Source organism: Trichomycterus rosablanca, chromosome 2 (assembly GCF_030014385.1).
Source record: "Trichomycterus rosablanca isolate fTriRos1 chromosome 2, fTriRos1.hap1, whole genome shotgun sequence".
Taxonomy (NCBI): Eukaryota; Metazoa; Chordata; class Actinopteri; order Siluriformes; family Trichomycteridae; genus Trichomycterus; species Trichomycterus rosablanca.
In genome coordinates this window covers 2,231,717-2,254,749 of record NC_085989.1, presented here as the reverse complement: position 1 = coordinate 2,254,749, position 23,033 = coordinate 2,231,717, and the positions used below count along the sequence as shown (strand labels likewise).

At 42.9% G+C, this 23,033-nt stretch overlaps 1 protein-coding gene across 1 annotated transcript; it reads left to right on the top strand.

The window, feature by feature from the left end:
* The first annotated feature begins 3,876 nt into the window (after positions 1-3,876).
* Positions 3,877-14,001, top strand: neu1 (neuraminidase 1). The gene is made up of 6 exons (XM_062989443.1): positions 3,877-4,049; positions 8,667-8,856; positions 8,937-9,199; positions 10,810-10,992; positions 11,115-11,334; positions 13,479-14,001. Exons 1-6 carry the CDS (start codon positions 3,984-3,986, stop codon positions 13,697-13,699), a joined length of 1,143 nt encoding a protein of 380 aa, XP_062845513.1. The 5' UTR covers positions 3,877-3,983; the 3' UTR covers positions 13,700-14,001.
* Positions 14,002-23,033: the final 9,032 nt, after the last annotated feature.

Here is a 23,033-nt window from a genome sequence, read left to right as displayed (position 1 = left end):
TACCCTGCTTTCACCCTGTTCTTCAATGGTCAGGACCCCCACAGGACCCCCACAGAGCAGGTATTATTTAGGTGGTGGATCATTCTCAGCACTGCAGTGACACTGACATGGTGGTAGTGTGTTAGTGTGTGTTGTGCTGGTATGAGTGGATCAGACATAGCAGTGCTGCTGGAGTTTTTAAATACCCTGTCCACTCTACTAGACACTCCTACCTAGTTGGTCCACCTTGTTAATGTAAAGGCAGAGACGATCGCTCATCTATTGCTGCTGTTTGAGTCGGTCATCTTCTAGACCTTCATCAGTGGTCACAGGACGCTGCCCACGGGGCGCTGTTGGCTGGATATTTTTGGTTGGTGGACTATTCTCAGTCCAGCAGTGACAGTGAGGTGTTTAAAAACTCCAGCAGCACTGCTGTGTCTGATCCACTCATACCAGCACAACACACTAACACATCACCACCATGTCAGTGTCACTGCAGTGCTGAGAATGATCCACCACCTAAATAACACCTGCTCTGTGGTGGTCCTGTGGGGGTCCTGACCATTGAAGAACAGAGTGAAAGCAGGTTAAAACAGTATGTAGAGAAACAGATAAAATGGACAGTGTGTGTAGAAACAAGGAGGTGGTTTTAATGTTATGGCTGATCGGTGTATGTTTATTATGATTTTTTGAAAGTTTGCTAGGTCAAAAAGATACAGTCATGGGGGAACACATTACACACATCAGTTCTATGTTTATAACAGCCTAATAACAATCGTGTGGTTCTTACTAACTTCTACATAAAAATATAACAATTAACTCTAGGCAACAACAAAAATTCAACAGATTTAAACACTTTATTAGAGCACTTAGCAACCAGGTTTTAATCACTAATTAAAAAACTTTTAAGTATAGTAGAGATATACTATACCTTTGCTTCTGGACTAATTGACAATGAAAAAAGACCAAACATTTCAACTTTCCACCAAGAAAGGCCACTAGAGGACTGAAACAGCCTGGTTTTACTAATCAAAATACAAACACATGATTAGTTTATTATCGAGAAGTACCTCTATAAAACCAGAACACTTGGGTGTGTGTTTACATCAGCCACAACCTCACGGAAGCATTATCCTCTTGGGTTATAAAGCCCTCTTTAACCAATTTCACCAGTCTACTGTCAGAGGGTTGTTTAGGCTATAATAAATATAAATAAAGTAATGAAGATGGGTGTTTTTCCCCATGATTGTAAATACAGCAAGTCAGATAGTTAAATAACTGAATAATTACAATTGCCTCAAGTGTGTGTACCCTGTGATGGACTGATAACTTAACCTGGGTGTTTTTTGTGTGTGTTTAGGTTATTTAATCACTCAACAGTTTTACATGGTAAATATTTATCACAACTGTATTGTGTGGACTGAATAGCAACGTTGAAAAAAATTTTTTAGATCTTTGACAGCGATATTTGTTCTTTAAGTTCGCCTGTGCACAAAACACAGCTTTTTATGGACATTATATATTGGAAGTATCTACTAGTATTGCTAAATCTGAGCCTGGAGTCAATCTCAGTAACCAAGAGAAAATAATTTGCCTCTTGTTTATAAAGGCAGGAGTCCTCACAGTTCCTGAACCTGTGTTTGAAGAACTCTCTGGTATTTGCATGTTCCTCTGATGCCACCCTGAGGTTCAGAACTCCAAATGCATGAAGATTCCTGAAGTTCCAGTCAACATAGTAAGATTCACAGATTAATATGCATATGTTTAGGCATTCCTCTAAAGTATCTTTGAGTTCAGGTGTTTCGAACACTCCAATGTGTATAAAAATGGTGTATAAAATCCATTATTTAATAATGTTTTGACGATTGCAGCGTTTAGAATGATGTGTGTGGTGTGTTTATAACATTTATAAAGTTTTTAAAAGACATGGCATTACAAGTTTGGCGTTGAGGAACTCCAGTGACCACCACAGAGCCCATTGACCACCTCTGGCATAAATTGGAACACTTTTTGAAAGCCAGGCCATGTCACCCAGTGCCTGACCTCATGGTCCATGTGGGTTTTCTTCCTGGTACTTTACTCTCATTAACAGTGGTAGCTCAGTGGACTCTAAGAGCTCTAGGCTGGCAATCAGAAGGTTTGGGGTTTGAATGCATTGTTGATGCCCTGTGATGAATTGCTGCTCCATTTATAAATTAAGTTATGAATCAAGTTATTGAATATAAATTAATTAGAAATGTATGCTCCTATGTTGCACACGCACTACATGTTTAAATAAATATGGTTTGGCATTATAGGCAGCATAACTTGTTGATTTCTGAATATTGTTTACAATAAATTAAGATCATAGGACCTGGGTTTGATCTGGTCACTGTCTGTGAAGAGTTTCACATGTTCTTCCTGTGAATATGTAGCTTTTCTCTGGGTATGATGGTTTACCCTTCCTTTTAAACACACACAGAAGGTGGATTGGCTAATATAAAAGGTCCTTTTGTGTGTCAGGAAGTAAATGAGTGAATAGGTGAGGGTGTGTTGGATTCCTCCTGGAAATCAGGAGGCCATTATGGACCATTATGGAACTTTCTTTACTAAATTAATCATATAGGAATCTGTGTTTATAATTCTGACCCAGCATCTTATTAGAAACCCATAGAAAAGCCCAATAACTCAAATTTCAGTCAAATTTTTTATATAGTGCTTTTTTTTTTGCAATAAAAATAACAAATAACTGAACCAGTAATCGAAGGGTTGCTGGTCCAAACCCCACCACTGTGTACCGTGTTGTACTTTGACGTCGTTTTGGATAAAAGCTGTACATTTCTAGTAGTACCAAGTGTGTACTGACTTGAGTTATGTTTCTGTTGGCTTGTTTTATTTACTTTAGCAATTTATTTATTTATTAGGATTTTAACGTCATGTTTTACACTTTGGTTACATTCATGACAGGAACAGTAGATACTGCTTACACAAGTTTTTTTTTATATCAAACACAGTCATGGACAACTTAGCATCTCCAATTTACCTCACTTGCATCTTTGGACTGTGGGAGTAAACCGGAGCGTCCAGAGGAAACCCACGCAGACACGGGGAGAACATGCAAACGCTACACAGAAAGGACCCGGACCGCTCCACCTGGGAATCGAACCCAGGACTTTCTTGCTGTGCCACCGTGCCACCCCTAAATACCCACATAAAAACCCGGTAACTCAAATTTATGAGTCTTTTTTTTAGGTCAAGTTAGATTTTATAGTGCTTTTTTAAAAATAAAAATAACAAATAACTGAACTAGTAATCGGAGGGCTGCTGGTCCCCTCCAATGTGGATCGTATTGTACTTGGACTGTATTGTTAAGAACTGTAAATCGTTTTGGATAAAAGCTGTACGATCCCCAGGTGGGGTGGTCCGGGTCCTTTCTGTGTGGAGTTTGCATGTTCTCCCCGTGTCTGCGTGGGTTTCCTCCGGGTGCTCCGGTTTCCTCCCACAGTCCAAAGACGTGCAAGTGAGGTGAATTGGAGACTTGTGTGAACTGATGGATCTTGTAATGACTAACCAAAGTGTAAAACATGACGTTAAAATCCTAATAAACAAACAAGCTGTACATTTCTAGCAGTATCAAATGTACCAAAACCGGAGCTCCAAGAGGAAACCCACACAGACACGGGGAGAACATGCAAACTCCACGCAGAAAGGACCCAAACCGCACCACCTGGGAATCGAACCCAGGACCTTCTTGCTGGTGAGGCGACAAGGCTACCCACTGTCCAAAGCAAATCGTCTGCGCAGTCTTTGCGTATATTCTGCGCAGCACGTAACACACTAAGCACTAAAACGATCGTTCATTGGTCCATGTGAATCGCAAGTCACACGGATCACATGATGATGTCGGGAGCGTTTATAAACTACCGGCTTCAGTTTCTCTCGTTAATACACGTTTAATTCCATCATTTATCTAATAATTAAACACAGATAGAAGAATTAAGTGAAGGATTTGCTGGAAAAGTGGAATGGAGTTTATTATGAGGCTGTTTTCGATGTGTATGCTCCCACTGATCAGTGCAGTACACGAAGAGGTAAATAAACTTTATTATTATGTAAATATAACCACATATAATGTCACAGTTTTTGTATTTATTACACTTATTTTATAATAAAGACGTGCAATATTAAACATCCTGCTTTCAAACATGCATTTGATTGGTTATTAGTTAAAAAAAGCCTCAATCTTAATAATAAATGTAATAAAAGTCTTAAAGCCGAAGCCAATCTCAAACTGGTTCTCATTTACTGTCCACATATTAGTACTGAGTTTGATCATATTTGTACAGGATCTCTTCAGGGTAGCAATACATGCTTTTATCCCATTTCTTCCCTTCATTCCCATCTCTCTTTATAATACCTACCCTTACCTGATGATCTTATTTACATGGGCACTATGTGCACTATTATTATGGAATCGTGTCACTTTAAATCGACAACCTGCTTCATACCAGGCAAGCTTAAGCTCACCTGGTTCAACCTGTTTAATCAGTAAGTTCTGGACTACAAACTACAAACACTTGGGATGAAAACCTACAGCCTGCACTTCTGTTTGCTTAGAAGTTCTCCACCACTTCCAAGCTGCCACTGTTGGACCCCTGAGCAAACCCTCTAACCCTCAAATAGTGATCAGGTCGGGTGCTAGGTAATTGGGAATTGTATTCCTGGAAATAAGGATTGAAAGGCTTTTCTATAACATAGACTCATTGGGCACAACTGCCACAGGAAAACTGAACTCCCAAATCTTGTGGACTTGTGGAGATCCTTGCTTTATACCAGGCAAGTCTGAGCTCACCTGGTTCAACCTGTTTAATCAGTAAGTTCTGGACTACAAACTACAAACACTTGGGATTAAAACCTACAGCCTGCACTTCTGTTTGCAGGTTGCTTGCGACTAATACCAAATATTGCAATATAAAACCCACAACCCTAGTGAAGAGATATTTGGCTGTACGTGGAAGCTCTTTCATTTGTGGGTGAACGACAGATTCTACAGAATAAGTGAGCCTTAAAGCTGGAAGATAAAATAGCTCACAGTTGATTTCATGATTTAGAAAGACACAAGACAGTTTTTTTTTTTCTAGCTTTTGTGGGTACTTGCATAATTCTGACCAACTCCAGACTATTTCTGATTTGGGCCCAGTGTTTCTGTGTGGAACCAAAACCAGCCACGACACTGACTAGGATTAAGTGCTTTATGTGAGAAAAAATGACTTCCATCTCATCAGGTCAAGTGAGAATAAGCGAGGATTCGTGCTGGAAGATAAAATAGTTTACTTAGCTCACAGCTGATTTCATGATTCACAACAGAATACACTCACGCACTCACTTTCTCAACCGCTTATTCAATCAGGGTCGCGGAGCCTATCCCAGCTTCTCAATGGGCGCAAGGCACTCAGTAACACCCTTGATGGGACGCCAGTCCACAGCAGGGCAAACACACGCACACCCATTCACCTATAGTCTTTGGACTGTGGGAGGAAACCGGAGCTCCCGGAGGAAACCCACGCAGACACGGGGAGAACATGCAAACTCCACACAGAAAGGACCCGGACCGCCCCGCCTAGGGATCGAACCCCGGTCCTCAACAGAATACAGTTTTTTCTAGTTATCGTGGGTACTTGCATACGTCCAACTTCTGTTTTAACTCTAGTAACAAGTAGCAGATTAAATGACTCACTAAATTAAACAAATTCTATTGTTTGTGTTGCCAGTTTGTGCTGTCTCACTCCATACTGTTTTATCGTAGTAAAATTCTATTTAAGATAAGATGAAGATGAGATAAGACTTTATTGATCCGCTTGGGGAAATGAACTTGTTACAGCAGTATGAAAGAAAGGTGGTAAAAACAGAAAAAATACAACTAAGTGAAGAATAAGCTGCTAAAAAGCTCCATAAAGACGTGGTGGTGTGGAAGAACATGACTGGCCTCAACCCGATACAACGCCTTTGGGATGAATTAGAGCGGAGACTGCGAACCAGTGTCATCAGTGTCTGACCTCACAAATGCGCTTCTGGAAGAACGGTCAAAAATTCCCATGAACACACTCCTAAACCTTGTGGAAAGCCCTCCCAGAAGAGTTGAATCTGTTATAGCTGCAAAGGGTGAGCCGACATCATATTAAACCCTGTGGATTAAGAATGGGAGTCACTCAAGTTCATATGCGTGTGAAGGCAGACGAGACATTTACACACACGTATTATAGGACATGTAAATGTAGATGTGAGTGATGTGAATGAAGGTCTGGTCCTGAAGGAGCTTGTTAGAACCCCTACAGACTCATGTTCTGGATGGCTTTGGCTATCATCCTCCTTTCTCCCACCTCCTCTACAGATTTAAGAGGACAGTTCATGACCGAGCTCGCTCTCCTGACCAGCTCATGGTCATCAAATTTACATCTTACAGGTTTGAATGGTGCAGCAGTCTAGTACAAAAGGGGTGATGGCTAAAGCCGTGCGATGGATTAACACCCCGTCCAGGCTATTTCTGCCTTAGGCCATGTGTTTCTGTGTGGAACCAAAATCAGCTGCTTGATAAAAGTGAGAGAAATTATTTCGGTCTCATCAGTCTGGATGAGGAAGTACTCGAACAAAAACTGAAACCATGTAAGAAATCTTTCATGTTTATTATTGTGTGAAGTTCATGCAGCTTTTCTGTCTACAAGATCTTGATGCTTGTCGATTGCTGCTCACACATTAAACCAGGGGTGCCCACACTTTTGTGGCTTGAGATCTACTATTTCAGTCGACAGGTCATCGCTATCTACTTTTTAAACAGGTTGGCCTCATCATTTTTTAGAAAAGCGTTGAAGCTTTTTTTTAATGCTCTTCAGTTTGACAAAAAAATCACACTAACATTATTCTGATGCTTTGCACTGAATGGTGTAGGTCAGGTTTATGTAATCTGGACAGTAGCTGCTGATGCTGATTCTGAAGCAGCTTGCAAGTGGGTCATTCCTGGGATTTGGTGCCTTTTGGACTTGAACACTGTTTTTATTTGTTTTTCATGTTTTATTATAAAAAGGACGTGTTATACGTTTCCAAACTAATACTGGTCAAGCTCGATTACACATGCACCTCATATACACTGTGACGTCCAGCCTGTTACGTATTAGGTTGTAACAGGGTGGACCATAACATGCTGGACATTCTGACATAAAATTAGCCATTAGCTAGCGAGTGAGCAAAACCATGCTAGCATAAAAGTGAATTCAGACAAAGAACTCTCTGCTTTTTAGTAAGATAATTTTTTAAATGATCAAATCGTGTTGCTTTTCCTCATATATCCCATAACAGGGTGGACAGGATGTTATGGTTGACCATATAAGACTTTTAGGATAAAATGTGGAAAAAACAACATTAAAATGAGGAGTTTAATGAGCCGCTCATCTTCCACAGTTGTTTTCCTTCCAAAAAGATCATGTGAGCTCCAGGAAATGATGTCAGGATGTAAAACAGCTCTTCATTTTACGAGACAGTAGTGAGAAATAACAGGGTGGAACAGAAACTTGAGGGACGTGTGAAAAACCCTCATCAGCAATAAAATCAAACTCAAAGAAAATAAATCCAAGGTTTAGAGGAACTTAAGCAAAAGCTTTTAAACAGTATTGAAAGACTGAGATATTTTCATGATTAAACCTCATATATCATCACTAAATCAGAATGTACAGCACTGGGGATCATGGGAAAACCTCTGGTATCTAACAGATAAAAACAGTATGTATACAGTCATTTTATTATTCATTCATTATTCATTATTTCAGTAAGATGTTTAGAAATTGTATTGTTTAAAATGTACTTAATAAATACAATGATCAGTACCGGGGACACAAAAGGCACCGAATTGTAGGAATGACCCAAGTGTTCATCAGTAAGGATGGACCCATATTTAGACTTTTTGAATTTTCATGTGGGAAAAGGCTGATTCACACAAGTAGGTTGATCCAAAAATAGTCAAATATGCGGCACATTTTCCTTTGTTCCACAATTCCAAGTTCCAAAATTGTCCAGCAGAGGCGCTTGACTTCATATGAATGTCAGATTGAGGGTTAAAATTTCTCCGTCAGCTTCTTCCACGTATGAACGAAACAGCGTCTCTGCCCGAATCGAAGCGTTTCTGGTTTCTTTGTGCTCGGTTGCACACTTATTTTCACAAGCGGTGCAAGGAACGAACGGAAAAAATGCAAAAATAGTGCAAACTGGCTACTGATGAATGAAAACTTTCTAGATTAGCGGTGCTTTAGGCGTGCTGAGGCGCACATTAAAGAAACGGTGGCCACATTTCATGTCAATCACGTTGACCTGTTGAAATGAGGCGTGATCTACCATCGTGCACGGTGCGATCGACTGGTAGATCGTGATCGACATATTGGGCACCCCTGGTTTAAACTATGAAATAAAGAAATAAATTTCGTATTGGAATTTTTGAGAAGAACGTCCCAAATCAAACTTAAACTTTAAGTATCAGTGCATTCGTTTGTATTGTCAGACAGTTGTGTCATCCACAGTTAACTCGGCGATCTTATGGCCAGTTTAATGAATAAATAAGGCATCATCACATGAGCTTTGATGCCTGTCATGAAGGGTTGGGAAGCCTGTAAGGCTGTCCTTATGTTTATGATCATAATAAGGCGTGTGTCTTCTCGTTTCAGATCGAGCCGCTAATATACGATGAGCAGCTCCTGTGGGTGAGTGGGGGAGCGGGCCAGGTCAACACGTACCGGATCCCTCTGCTCACGTTCACGTCACGGGGCAGCCTGCTGGCTTTTGCCGAGGCCAGAAAAGACTCTTCCGCTGATATCGGGGCGAAGTTCCTCGCAATGAGGCGCTCCACAGATAGAGGTGATTAAATAAACACACGCTCATTAAGACTGACCAAAACGAGCACCAGTCGGCTCACGTTCTTTAGCATGTTTCCCCAGGAGAGACGTGGTCTCCTACGGCCTTCGTAGTAGATGACGGGCGCCTGACCGATGGTTTGAACCTCGGCTCGGTCGTAGTGGACGAGCAAACGGGGTCAGTAATCCTGATCTACTCTCTGTGCTTCCACCACCACCGCTGCAGCCCCTCCAGCACCATGTTGGTGGAGAGTCTGGACGACGGGCTGACCTGGAGCACTCCACGCAACCTCTCCGTCCAGCTGGGAGTGAAAAGCTTCGCCCCTGGGCCTGGATTCGGTATTCAGGTGTGTAGCCCGGTCCATTCTTTGTGCTGTATTGTGTTTTTCTTTATTCTACGCACATTGTGATGTGACCGATGATCATGTTCGTAAACGATGTTTATTGCAGCGTTTAAAATCAGGAATGATTTTTTATCATGCTGTCAAGTAATCAGGTGAACAAGAATTTTATGGTCTTGAATCAGGTGACCGTGGCCAAAAACCATGTGATCTGTAATTATATGGTTAGCTCAGCAGTTCATACTATGGACTATATGCTCAGAAGGTCTGGTCTGAGCCCAACCGCATCCAAGTTGCTACTGTTGGACCCCTGAGCAAACTTTATAACCCTCAAATAATGATTGGGTGTTTGATAATTGGGAATTGTATTTCTGGAAATAAGGTGATCGTGGTTAAGGAAGTGGACTAGTAAGCAGAAGGTCGCTGGTTCAAATCCCACCACTGCCAGGTTGCCACTGTTGGGCCCTTGAGCAAGACCCTTAACACTCAATTGCTCAGGACTATATAATGTAAGTCTGTATAATGCCAAAAATGTAAATGTGAATTTATAGTCTGGGTCAAAGCGAGGTCAGTCAAGACATAGTTTGACAAGTTTGATGTGGTGGAACCCTAGCGGCCTGCACAGAGCCCTGCCCTCAACCCCACTGAACACAGAATTAAAAGGCTTTTCTATCACATAGACTCATTGGGCACAAATTCCCACAGGCAAACTCGACTCCCAAATCTTGTGGACTTGTGGAAAGCCTACGCAGAAGAATAGGGCCTGTTAAAGCTGCAATATGGGCAATTTATTTCATAGCACAAGAGTTAAGATATTGAATAGTAATCAGAACTGCTGGTTCAAACCCCACCACTGCCAGGCTGCCACTGTTGGGCCCTTGAACAAGGCCCCTAAACACAATTGCTTGGATTGTATTTGATTAAAGGTGTCCGTTTAGCAGATGCTTTTATCCAAAGTGACTTACAATCATGACAGGGCTGTTGTAGCCTAGAGGTTAAGGTACAAGACTAGTAATCAAAAGGTCACTGGTTCAAAACCCACCACTGCTAGGTTGCCACTGTTGGGCCTCAATTGCTTAGACTATACTGTCACAGTACTGTACGTTACTTGGGACAAAAGCGTCCGCTAAATGCTGAAAATGTAAATGACTGAATACAATTCAAGCATCTGAGTGTTAAGGGCCTGACAGTGGCAACTTGTTAGTGGCGGGGCTTGAACCGGCAACCTTCTGATTACTGATCCAGTACCTTAATCGCGAACGGGCGTGTGACGACAAGAAATAATTCAGATTTTAATGTGCACAAAATAATATAATCCACTGGTGATTTGTTTGATGGGTCACCATGGTTGTTGTTTATCATTTAATCGCTGAATAGTAATGGTTAGTTGGTTAGTTGATTGGTTGGTTGGTTGGTTATCAGTACTAGTTGAGTTGTTAGATGTTTGGAAACTCATTAGTTTACCGCTGCAACAGTGACTCCTACTGTCTGGTCGAGGCATCAGTATGAGTAGTGGAGGAACAATCCCCCGAGGCAGGCCCCCTCTCTCTGAGAATCCACTGCTGGATGATGTAAAGAAGCAGACGGTGACTGTTTGTAATCCTGTCTGTCCACAGAAGCGGTACGAACCCGCGGCGGGTCGCCTGGTGGTCTGTGGGCACGGCACTATCGAGGGCGACGGGGTCTTCTGTATCCTGAGCGACGATCACGGGCGCACGTGGAGGTACGGTGCTGCGCTGAAGAGCATTCCTTATAACCAACCCAAACTGGCCCTGGACTTCAACCCGGATGAGTGCCAGGTAATAGAAGTGTATCTTCAGCATCTGCATCACACTGATCCAGAGCCACTTACTCACTTGCACATGTCAAAGGACCCTGACGTAGAATTCGGTCTTCGTTCTCGTGTTGTTCTCCCCTCCAGCCGGTGGAGATGCAGGACGGCAGCATCGTGATCAACGTGAGGAACCAGAACAACTACCACTGCCACTGCAGGCTGGTGGTGCGCAGTCTGGACGCGGGCGAGACGCTGCCGATAGAGGAGGTGAGGTTCGACCACACGCTGGTGGATCCCGCCGTGGCGGCCGGAGCGCTGCAGAAAGGAAGTGTGATGTATTTCAGCAACCCGGCCAACTCTCAGAACAGTGAGTACTGCAACGTTCATCCAGTTTCACTCACTCATCCAGTCCTAATCACTGCAGTGGAAACATGGGGCGGGGTGCAGGAATACTCACTCACCCACAGCAGAATCCAGTAAAGAGTATAGTGTGTTTTCCCCATGGGTCCTTTTGCATGTTTGGCCGGAAGTGTGATAGATAAGGCCCTACTTAATTCACAGGCTGTGAAATAATACTATTACGGTGTAATATGCAATATGCTGTGAAATTCAAAATGTAAGAATTGTGTTTTGCAATTTAAAATTTTCCATTGGCGTAGCGTATAAAATATGAGGCTCAATATGCAATCATACAGCAATTAAGTTAGTGTAAGCCAGAGATAGGGACTCTAGTCTGCGTTTCAAATTACTCGGCTCGTGACTCTCAAAAAATGACTTGTGGACATCAAAAGTCAGCAACATTAGTTACATGTGACAATTATATATATACGTATATATACTGTATATATAATCCAACATCATTCTGATCGTGTCATTTTCTGCTCTCTAATAATAATAACGCTCCGGCCGTCTTAACCCACAACACACAGCTTCCGGCGTAGTGACGAAGCGTCGCTCCCTACTTAAAATGGTGGAATACCCTACGTAGTGCACTTCACAGGAACGACCGGGGTGAATGGAACGCTCCTACAGAATTGGCGCTAATGATTGTAAGAACCGCTTTCTGAACCAATCAGAGCTTCTGATTGTAATTGTTAGTAAGAAATGCTGTTATTTGCATTTATTCAGTTTGCGTCACACAGATGACGTGGTAATGAAACGCTCGATCGGCTTTCTAACGACTTCCTGTTTTACTTCACAACCGGGAAAAGTTTGGAGGTTTTTAATTATAAGCACATTTACAAAATAACGGATTCTATTCCTAATGGGACGCACGCTTATAAATGTAATAACATCTGGAAGAACAGAAGCTCAGGTGTGCCGCTGTGCCGTAACTTGCAATTGGACAACTCGTATTTTGTGACTTTTGAACATCTCTGGTGTAAGCGACTATTCTGTGGTGTCGTGTGCTGACAATGTTTGATGTGTGTGTTTACGTATTGATATTGATGTGCATTTTGTCCCTTTGGTATGGTATGGTAATATATTGAATATGGTAATTCCATAGTCAATGTAAAAGTGTGCTTTTTTATACACGTGATCATCTCTGTGTAGTCTGTGCTCAAAAGAACAAGCCAGTAAACTATTTTACTCCAGATAGTTTGTCTGTGTACAGTTTATTTATTCTTTTTTTTTTTTTTTTTTTTTAATTATCTATTTTTTCCCACTTTTTTCCCCCAATTTTTATCCCCATTCTAGTCATATCCAATTACCCTGATTATGTCCTCTATACTGGTTCAACCCCTTGCCGCTGACTGAGGACGCCACTCAACCGAATTGCGCCCCCTCCGGCACGCAATCGGTACAGACTTGCATTTTACACCCGCACGAGCCGAGTTCATACACCGAGAGACACTGCGCACGGAGGGTCACACTCCCCTCAATGTTATTCCTCAGCCCTGTGCAGGCGCCATCAGTCAACCAGCAGGGGCCGCAGTTGCACCAGTTATGAGAACCAATGCTCCGACTCTACCCGCTAAACCCATGAACAACAGCCAAACGTTGTTCATACTGCTGCCCAACCCAGTCGGAAAGGTAGAGCTGAGTTTCGATACGATGTGTCTAGAAACCCAACTCTGGTGCACTAGCGTACTTTACCGCTGCGCCACCTGAGCGGCTCAGTTTATTTATTCTTTATAAACTCAGCAAACTCTAAAGACGCTTGGTTACACTAATGATCACTTAGACAAAATGTCCAAGATGTCGAAGCGTAAAGCAGCTAAAAATACGACTCGTGTAACTGAGATGGGAAAACTCCCGACCGTTTCTCATTTTATCATTCAATTTATGAGTGTTATTTAATGACTGCAGTGAAATGTGTTACTTGTCTTTAAAAATCTGTAAAATTAGTTGAATTTAGTACCGCCCTAGTGATAGATAGTGAAGCTGTGCAGTAGTAGAGGTGAAATACAATCAGGGAATCAGGGGATACGACTAGATTGGGGAGGAAATGCATTAAAAATTCACTTACACATCACACTGATGAATGAATTCTTCTGGCCTCTCCTGCAGGAATCAACATGACCCTGCGCTGGTCTTTCACTGACGGCAAGTCGTGGGAAAAAGAAGCGGTGCAGATCTGGGCCGGCCCGAGCGGCTACTCATCCATGACCTCTCTGGTCGGGGACTCGGTGGAAGATAAGAAGTACATCTATGTGATCTATGAGAAAGGACATAAAGACTACATGGAGTCCATCTCTGTTGCCAAGATTCACCTGTACGGCGGCAGGTAGAAGGAAGCGCGGCGGCTCGGCGCGGGGGAGGATAAGGGAATCTGAAGCAGAATGATGCTCATTTATTACACATCTCGAATCCTGAGGCGGGGGGGAAGCTGTGATTTAACACGTTCGGTGCTTTTCACACAGGCGACCAGTACAGAATCAAAGTGAAGTAAAAAACGATCCAGGTGAAGAACAGACTCATTCTCCAGAGGTGCAAATACTGCTCACGGTCTTCCATTCGTACAGACCATTTCACATCACCGATCATCTGATGGGGTTTTGATTTATAATCAGTGATCATTTATGTTCCATGTTGCAGGAATAATAATTACGTTTTTAAACCTAATGATGATTATTTTTCTTTGGTTGTTATCAAAAATTATTTAAATTTCCTGAACACCTTTAAGGAGAGGGAGAAGAGACAGAAGGTACAGTCAGTGATTTATTCCACCCTGAAGACCCTGCTTGTCTCATAAAAGTCTGAAGATACTAGTGTGGGGTTTAGAAGCCTTTTTAAGCCAGGAGAGAATTACATTTAGTTTTCAGCTGGAAATTTAGCCCAGTGTTTTCCAGTAATACCAGGACCTGAATAATATACAGTGTATCACAAAAGTGAGTACACCCCTCACATTTCTGCAAATATTTCATTATATCTTTTCATGGGACAACACTATAGACATGAAACTTGGATATAACTTAGAGTAGTCAGTGTACAGCTTGTATAGCAGTGTAGATTTACTGTCTTCTGAAAATAACTCAACACACAGCCATTAATGTCTAAATGGCTGGCAACATAAGTGAGTACACCCCACAGTGAACATGTCCAAATTGTGCCCAAAGTGTCAATATTTTGTGTGACCACCATTATTATCCAGCACTGCCTTAACCCTCCTGGGCATGGAATTCACCAGAGCTGCACAGGTTGCTACTGGAATCCTCTTCCACTCCTCCATGATGACATCACGGAGCTGGTGGATGTTAGACACCTTGAACTCCTCCACCTTCCATTTGAGGATGCGCCACAGGTGCTCAATTGGGTTTAGTTCATCACCTTTACCTTCAGCTTCCTCAGCAAGGCAGTTGTCATCTTGGAGGTTGTGTTTGGGGTCGTTATCCTGTTGGAAAACTGCCATGAGGCCCAGTTTTCGAAGGGAGAGGATCATGCTCTGTTTCAGAATGTCACAGTACATGTTGGAATTCATGTTTCCCTCAATGAACTGCAGCTCCCCAGTGCCGGCAACACTCATGCAGCCCAAGACCATGATGCTACCACCACCATGCTTGACTGTAGGCAAGATACAGTTGTCTTGGTACTTCTCACCAGGGCGCCGCCACACATGCTGGACACCATCTGAGCCAAACAAGTTTATCTTGGTCTCGTCAGACCACAGGGCATTCCAGTAATCCATGTTCTTGGACTGCTTGTCTTCAGCAAACTGTTTGCGGGCTTTCTTGTGCGTCAGCTTCCTTCTGGGATGACGACCATGCAGACCGAGTTGATGCAGTGTGCGGCGTATGGTCTGAGCACTGACAGGCTGACCTCCCACGTCTTCAACCTCTGCAGCAATGCTGGCAGCACTCATGTGTCTATTTTTTAAAGCCAACCTCTGGATATGACGCCGAACACGTGGACTCAACTTCTTTGGTCGACCCTGGCGAAGCCTGTTCCGAGTGGAACCTGTCCTGGAAAACCGCTGTATGACCTTGGCCACCATGCTGTAGCTCAGTTTCAGGGTGTTAGCAATCTTCTTATAGCCCAGGCCATCTTTGTGGAGAGCAACAATTCTATTTCTCACATCCTCAGAGAGTTCTTTGCCATGAGGTGCCATGTTGAATATCCAGTGGCCAGCATAAGAGAATTGTACCCAAAACACCAAATTTAACAGCCCTGCTCCCCATTTACACCTGGGACCTTGACACATGACACCAGGGAGGGACAACGACACATTTGGGCACAATTTGGACATGTTCACTGTGGGGTGTACTCACTTATGTTGCCAGCCATTTAGACATTAATGGCTGTGTGTTGAGTTCTTTTCAGAAGACAGTAAATCTACACTGCTATACAAGCTGTACACTGACTACTCTAAGTTATATCCAAGTTTCATGTCTATAGTGTTGTCCCATGAAAAGATATAATGAAATATTTGCAGAAATGTGAGGGGTGTACTCACTTTTGTGATACACTGTATATTTTGATAAATGAGATGTGTGTGTGTGTGTGTGTGTGTGTGTGTGTGTGTGTGTGTGTGTGTGTGTGTGTGTGTGTGTGTGTGTGTGTGTGTGTGTGTGTGTGTGTGTGAGAGAGTGTGAGAGTGCGAGAGTGCGAGTGTGAGTGTGAGCGCACGTTTGACAGCAGAACAGTCGCATCACACGTGTGTTGTTTACTGATTGTACATTGTGAATAGGGTTCATGAATTCTCTTCTGGTTGTTTTTTACCTTGGTAAGAATGAATTTTACATGTATGAATGATTAGCTTCAACACAATGTGAATAAAATGCTGCAAATGTAATGAAGTCTTAAATCTAGAAATCACTGTGTTTTTTATGCTTTAAATTTAATCAAACTGGCTTTTATCAAAACCAGCGTTTCCCAACCTTTTTTGCACCATGGACCGGTTTCATATAAGATATGATTTCACGGACCGGTGGGGGTGGGAGGTTCTAATAATATTGCTCACAAACGATGTAAAATGAGCTATTTTCGCTGCAACGAGACGCTGCTCCCACCTATGGGTGACAATTGTTTGTTTGTTTGTTTATTAGGATTTTAACGTCATGTTTTACACTTTGGTTACATTCATGACAGGAACGGTAGTTACTCATTACACAAGATTCATCAGTTCACAAGGTTATATCGAACACAGTCATGGACAATTTAGTGTCTCCAGTTCACCTCACTTGCACGTCTTTGGACTGTGGAAGGAAACCCGGAGCTAAGGAGGAAACCCACGGGGAGAACATGCAAACTCCACACAGAAAGGACCCGGACCGCCCCACCTGGGGATGGGTGACAATAACACTCGAAATATACGCAGTGAAAACTGCTTTTCTAGCGATCTCTAATTATTCATTCTTTTTGTGCGGCCCGGTAAAAAATAGCCCACGGACCAGTACCGGTCCGCGGCCCGGTGGTTGGGGACCACTGATCAAAACAATCAAACTTGGACCAGCCGCAATTGCGGCCTCTGCTGCCTGGTCAAGGCTCCTGCACGAGAGCTGCTGGATTTACGGATAGTAGTGTGTGACTCTCCATACACGATACGGCTCTCTGTGAGACCCCGATGAAGCGGTCATGTTCGTGTTAAAGGGGACGCAGGCCTTTTAAAAAAAAAAGTCTACACTTAATTACATCTAATGACAGAGCGAAAATAAATAAAGCTAATTAAAATGAATTAATAATTAAACACATGGACATAGACATGGTTTGGAAAGGCCCTTACCTGGCTCTATAAGGGCCCAGTCCAAAGTATGTGATTCTCTGCAAGCAAAAGCAAAGATCGGGCAAATATATAAAACAACATCTGAGGCTTTAAATGTTTCCAGGACAAATTGGGCATCCTGGGCATTGGGCAGTCTTGGTCAGGAAGGATTTGTTAGACCAGCTGACCTTCTTTTATTGCTCCGATGTCCAGTTTCGATACCTGCATGTTTATTGTGGGTGCCTTTGACCATGCACCGAAGGATTCGATGACATTCATGACCAGGATTAAAATCTGCAATTTGAGCCACAGTAGCTGTTCTGTTGGTCTGTGGTAGACACTTAATGTCCTCTGGCATAATATTTCCTGTCAGGTTTTGATATTTCAACCCAGTCGTCTGAACATAATAATAATTTGGTCCTAATCAAAGACACTCAGGTCTTCATGTTGATCAGATCTGCTACTTTCAACACGTGAACCACAAGGAACCACCATCAGCAGCACAGTTTATAAACACATGACCATCACGTGCACATCTTTGAGGGTTGGTTCTAATGTTTTGGCTGATCAGTTTATATCATTAACAGAATTACACAGTACTTGTTAAATCCTGTCCAGACTGATGTTCAGTCTCTTATTAGAAGCTCGCTGTTAGTCTGTAGTTTAGGTTTTTAAACTGGCTCTGTCATTCAGACCTGGTAAACCTGTCGCTGGCATTAAGATCAAAGTGCAAGTGAAACCGGTTTTAGGAAGATGTTTCAGCATTTGTGGTCGAGTCATAAAGACTCGTGATTGACTCGCCCGTCCTTCCAGTCATGTGTTTTATACTGCAGGTTCATCTGCTCTTTGTTTAGGTAGCTGGTTGGTGTAATTTAGCAGCCTGCAGTTAAATTCACCTTGTTTTCAGTGTGATGTTTGGTTTTGGAGGTTAAAATCACATGACACAAACCAGCACTCAGCGTCTGTGTTCCAGTACTAATGCTAAAGTGTTTCTGTCATGTACGTTCATAATTAAAGCAGGTAAAAGAGGTAAAAGGAATCCCTTGACTGACTGAAATACAATATATGAACAAAAGTATGTGGACACCACTTCTAATTGTTTAATCCGAGTGTTAAAGCCACAACAACTGCTACCAGGTGTAATAAATCAGTATATAAATAATATTATAATATATAAATCCCCATACACATACATACTTAATAAGTCTTCTCAGAAGAGCATCTGATGTTCTAGCTGATCTCTTTTACTAGTATTTTTACTCTTTTATTAGTATATGACATCAAACAAGTTGTTGGTCAGGTGTTCAAATACTTTTGGCCATATAGTGTATAGTAAGTGTAGTTTAACCTTCTTAGTTCGAATTTAGAGACACTGAACAAACAGCTGAATTGTTATGTTTGTAAGTATTTGTAAGTATTCCTCCCTCTTGTTTAGCATTTGAGGCCACAACAGCTGCTACCAGGTGTAATAAATCAGTTATAAAAAGACAGAAATGATAGAGAACAGTTTAGGGATGTCCCTTTCATGATTAAGTCCCTGTCCAATATACTGTGTGTGTGTATATATATATATAATAGTTATTTTGGTCATTTTAAATTGTAACCAGCTCCCTTTTATAAAGTGTAGAGGGCCTAACCTGGGCAGTGTGGCTGTAATGTCTTTTTTTATATTTTGTATGTTTATTTATAATCGAATAAAATTAGCTCCAAGTTGTGTTGTGTTCTTAGAATCGCCTCGAATCCTGTTCTATAACTATCATGCTGGTGGACCTAAAGAAAGGTGGGTTTGTTTTTATTTTTGTGAGTAAATTAAAGCAGCTGATCCCTAAAAGTCTAACATTCGGCTCATGCCTGAATCTGTGTTAATACCCGCCTCATGGGTCTGGTCCTGAACTCTGCACAATGCTGCCATCTTGTGAAGCAAAGTGATGATAGTTAATAGAACAGTTTACAAATGTAAGGAAAATGCACACAGAGACGAGGATGTTGGGCTTGAAAAAAAGAGGTGTAAGGAATATACACTGATCAGCTATAACATTAAAACCACCTCCTTGTTTCTACACTCACTGTCCATTTTATCAGCTCCACTTACCATATAGAAGCACTTTGTAGTTCTACAATTACTGACTGTAGTCCATCTGTTTCTCTACATGCTTTGTTAGCCTCCTTTCATGCTGTTCTTCAACGGTCAGGACCACCACAGAGCAGGTATTATTTAGGTGGTGGATCATTCTCAGCACTGCAGTGACACTGACATGGTGGTGGTGTGTTAGTGTGTGTTGTGCTGGTATGAGTGGATCAGACACAGCAGCACCGTATCCACTCACTGTCCACTCTACTAGACACTCCTACCTAGTCGGTCCACCTTGTAGATGTAAAGTCAGAGACGATCGCTCATCTATTGCTGCTGTCTATTGGTCATCTTCTAGACCTTCATCAGTGGTCACAGGACGCTGCCCATGGGGCGCTGTTGGCTGGATATATTTTTGGCTGGACTATTCTCAGTCCAGCAGTGACAGTGAGGTGTTTAAAAACTCCAGCAGCACTGCTGTGTCTGATCCACTCATACCAGCATAACACACACTAACACACCACCACCATGTCAGTGTCACTGCAGTGCTGAGAATGATCCACCACCTAAATAATACCTGCTCTGTGGTGGTCCTGTGGGGGTCCTGACCATTGAAGAACAGAGTGAAAGCAGGTTAAAAGGTATGTAGAGAAACAGATGGAATATTTTTTAAACGCTCAAAATGTTTTCCGTATAAATAAATAGGAGCGCTTATGCCTAGTTCACACTACACGATTTTTGCCCTGATTTTAACTCAGCGACTGGTCGGTGCTAGATTTGCCGGCTCGGGAGCAGCACAGCTCGGCGATCGAAACTTGGCTCTCAATCGCTATGTGTGAACTACTCGACCCGAGCAGCTCGCCGACTGAAGAGAGATATCTAGCATGTCGAATATCTGGAACTGAGTCGCACAACTGACAATGAGTGCTGTGTCGAACAGCCAATGAGAACGCAAGATACGGTGTGAGGGGAAACGCAGGGGAGGAGTGTAAACAGGTGGAACAGGGGCGTAATATACTTTATATCAGAATACATCAGCACACACATTCAAGTTTTACAGTATTTCTGACTTTATCGTTCTCTACAAAACTTAACACCCACGCTGCATTGCAAAAAATATTTACTAACCTCCAACTCACTACAGAACAATCCATGCTGCTCACGTAGCCAAATCCACTGAGATTCATTTATTTTTCCCTCTTGATTTTACGCTGCACATCAGCGCACAAACCAGTGGCGCAACTAGGAGCTCATGGGCCCCAGTGCAAAAATAATTTTGGGCCCCCTTCAACAACTTTCTTATATATATATTATATTATATATATATATATATATATATACAGTGTATCACAAAAGTGAGTACACCCCTCACATTTCTGCAGATGTTTAAGTATATCTTTTCATGGGACAACACTGACAAAATGACACTTTGACACAATGAAAAGTAGTCTGTGTGCAGCTTATATAACAGTGTAAATTTATTCTTCCCTCAAAATAACTCAATATACAGCCATTAATGTCTAAACCACCGGCAACAAAAGTGAGTACACCCCTAAGAGACTACACCCCTAAATGTCCAAATTGAGCACTGCTTGTCATTTTCCCTCCAAAATGTCATGTGACTCGTTAGTGTTACTAGGTCTCAGGTGTGCATAGGGAGCAGGTGTGTTCAATTTAGTAGTACAGCTCTCACACTCTCTCATACTGGTCACTGAAAGTTCCAACATGGCACCTCATGGCAAAGAACTCTCTGAGGATCTTAAAAGACGAATTGTTGCGCTACAAGAAGATTGCCAAGGCTACAAGAAGATTGCCAACACCCTGAAACTGAGCTGCAGCACAGTGGCCAAGATCATCCAGTGTTTTAAAAGAGCAGGGTCCACTCAGAACAGACCTCGCGTCGGTCGTCCAAAGAAGCTGAGTGCACGTGCTCAGCGTCACATCCAACTGCTGTCTTTGAAAGATAGGCGCAGGAGTGCTGTCAGCATTGCTGCAGAGATTGAAAAGGTGGGGGGGTCAGCCTGTCAGTGCTCAGACCATACGCCGCACACTACATCAAATTGGTCTGCATGGCTGTCACCCCAGAAGGAAGCCTCTTCTGAAGTCTCTACACAAGAAAGCCCGCAAACAGTTTGCTGAAGACATGTCAACAAAGGACATGGATTACTGGAACCATGTCCTATGGTCTGATGAGACCAAGATTAACTTGTTTGGTTCAGATGGTCTCAAGCATGTGTGGCGGCAATCAGGTGAGGAGTACAAAGATAAGTGTGTCATGCCTACAGTCAAGCATGGTGGTGGGAATGCCATGGTCTGGGGCTGCATGAGTGCAGCAGGGGTTGGGGAGTTACATTTCATTGAGGGACACATGAACTCCAATATGTACTGTGAAATACTGAAGCAGAGCATGATCCCCTCCCTCCGGAAACTGGGTCGCAGGGCAGTGTTCCAGCATGATAATGACCCCAAACACACCTCTAAGACGACCACTGCTTTATTGAAGAGGCTGAGGGTAAAGGTGATGGACTGGCCAAGCATGTCTCCAGAACTAAACCCAATAGAACATCTTTGGGGCATCCTCAAGCGGAAGGTGGAGGAGCGCAAAGTCTCGAATATCCGCCAGCTCCGTGATGTCGTCATGGAGGAGTGGAAAAGCATTCCAGTGGCAACCTGTGAAGCTCTGGTAAACTCCATGCCCAGGAGAGTTAAGGCAGTTCTGGGAAATAATGGTGGCCACACAAAATATTGACACTTCAGGAACTTTCACTAAGGGGTGTACTCACTTTTGTTGCCGGTGGTTTAGACATTAATGGCTGTAAATTGAGTTATTTTGAGGGAAGAATAAATTTACACTGTTATATAAGCTGCACACAGACTACTTTTCATTGTGTCAAAGTGTCATTTTGTCAGTGTTGTCCCATGAAAAGATATACTTAAATATCTGCAGAAATGTGAGGGGTGTACTCACTTTTGTGATACACTGTATATATAGTAACGATATATAGTAACGTTAAGCAGGTGACACAGATTTATGTGTATTTTGATGACATGTATTCTGATATTTCATTGTCTTTCAGTTGTTTTTATATTTCACTTAACGAACATATTGTCGTGTTTTTACTTTCGCTATCGCCGCACTTTACCACTAGCATTAGTCACTTGCTGCTAGAGGGTCGGCTCACCTAGTCGCTGCCCGGCGGGGGCGCTACGGGTCTTTTGCTGAGTGCGGTGGTGGAGGTGCGGGAATAAAGGCACACGACAAGGTAGAGTCACTTTAACTGTTTACAGCGTAACAGCGCAATGCAGCCAATGTGGAGGCAGTGCGGTGGGGGGTTGAGTTCATGTCGTGGAGGGCCCATGTGCCCCAGTGCACCTGCACCCCCGGTAGTTACACCCCCGACACAAACTTTGATCGCTCGCTACTTGTCGACGTGCATTTTTGGACGTGGTGTCATTAATTAAACCCCTTCGTCACTTCTCGCGTTTGTTTTCGTGACGGAACGTAGTTCGGGAGAGCGGAGAAGCTCAGTCGGTGATAGATGGTGCAGTGTGTGACCCCCTGTCGCCGATCAGTCGGTGATTGTAGTGTGAAAGCCACACCGACTTGAAAGACTCCCGATTACAAGAGATCCCGAACTGTACAGCGACCTGACGACTCGGAAAGTGGTGTAGTGTGAACTTGAACTTGGCATTGAATTAGAAACTTTCGGATTCGGATTCGGATTCGGAACACGGTGTGAACGGGCGCTCTAAGCCCCGCCCACAATCGGATTTAAACCATATTATGGTAATTAGGCCCCGCCCTCGTGCTCGTTGTCTCCGCCCCCCTCTGCGCTGCAGCTTCAGTAGCCGT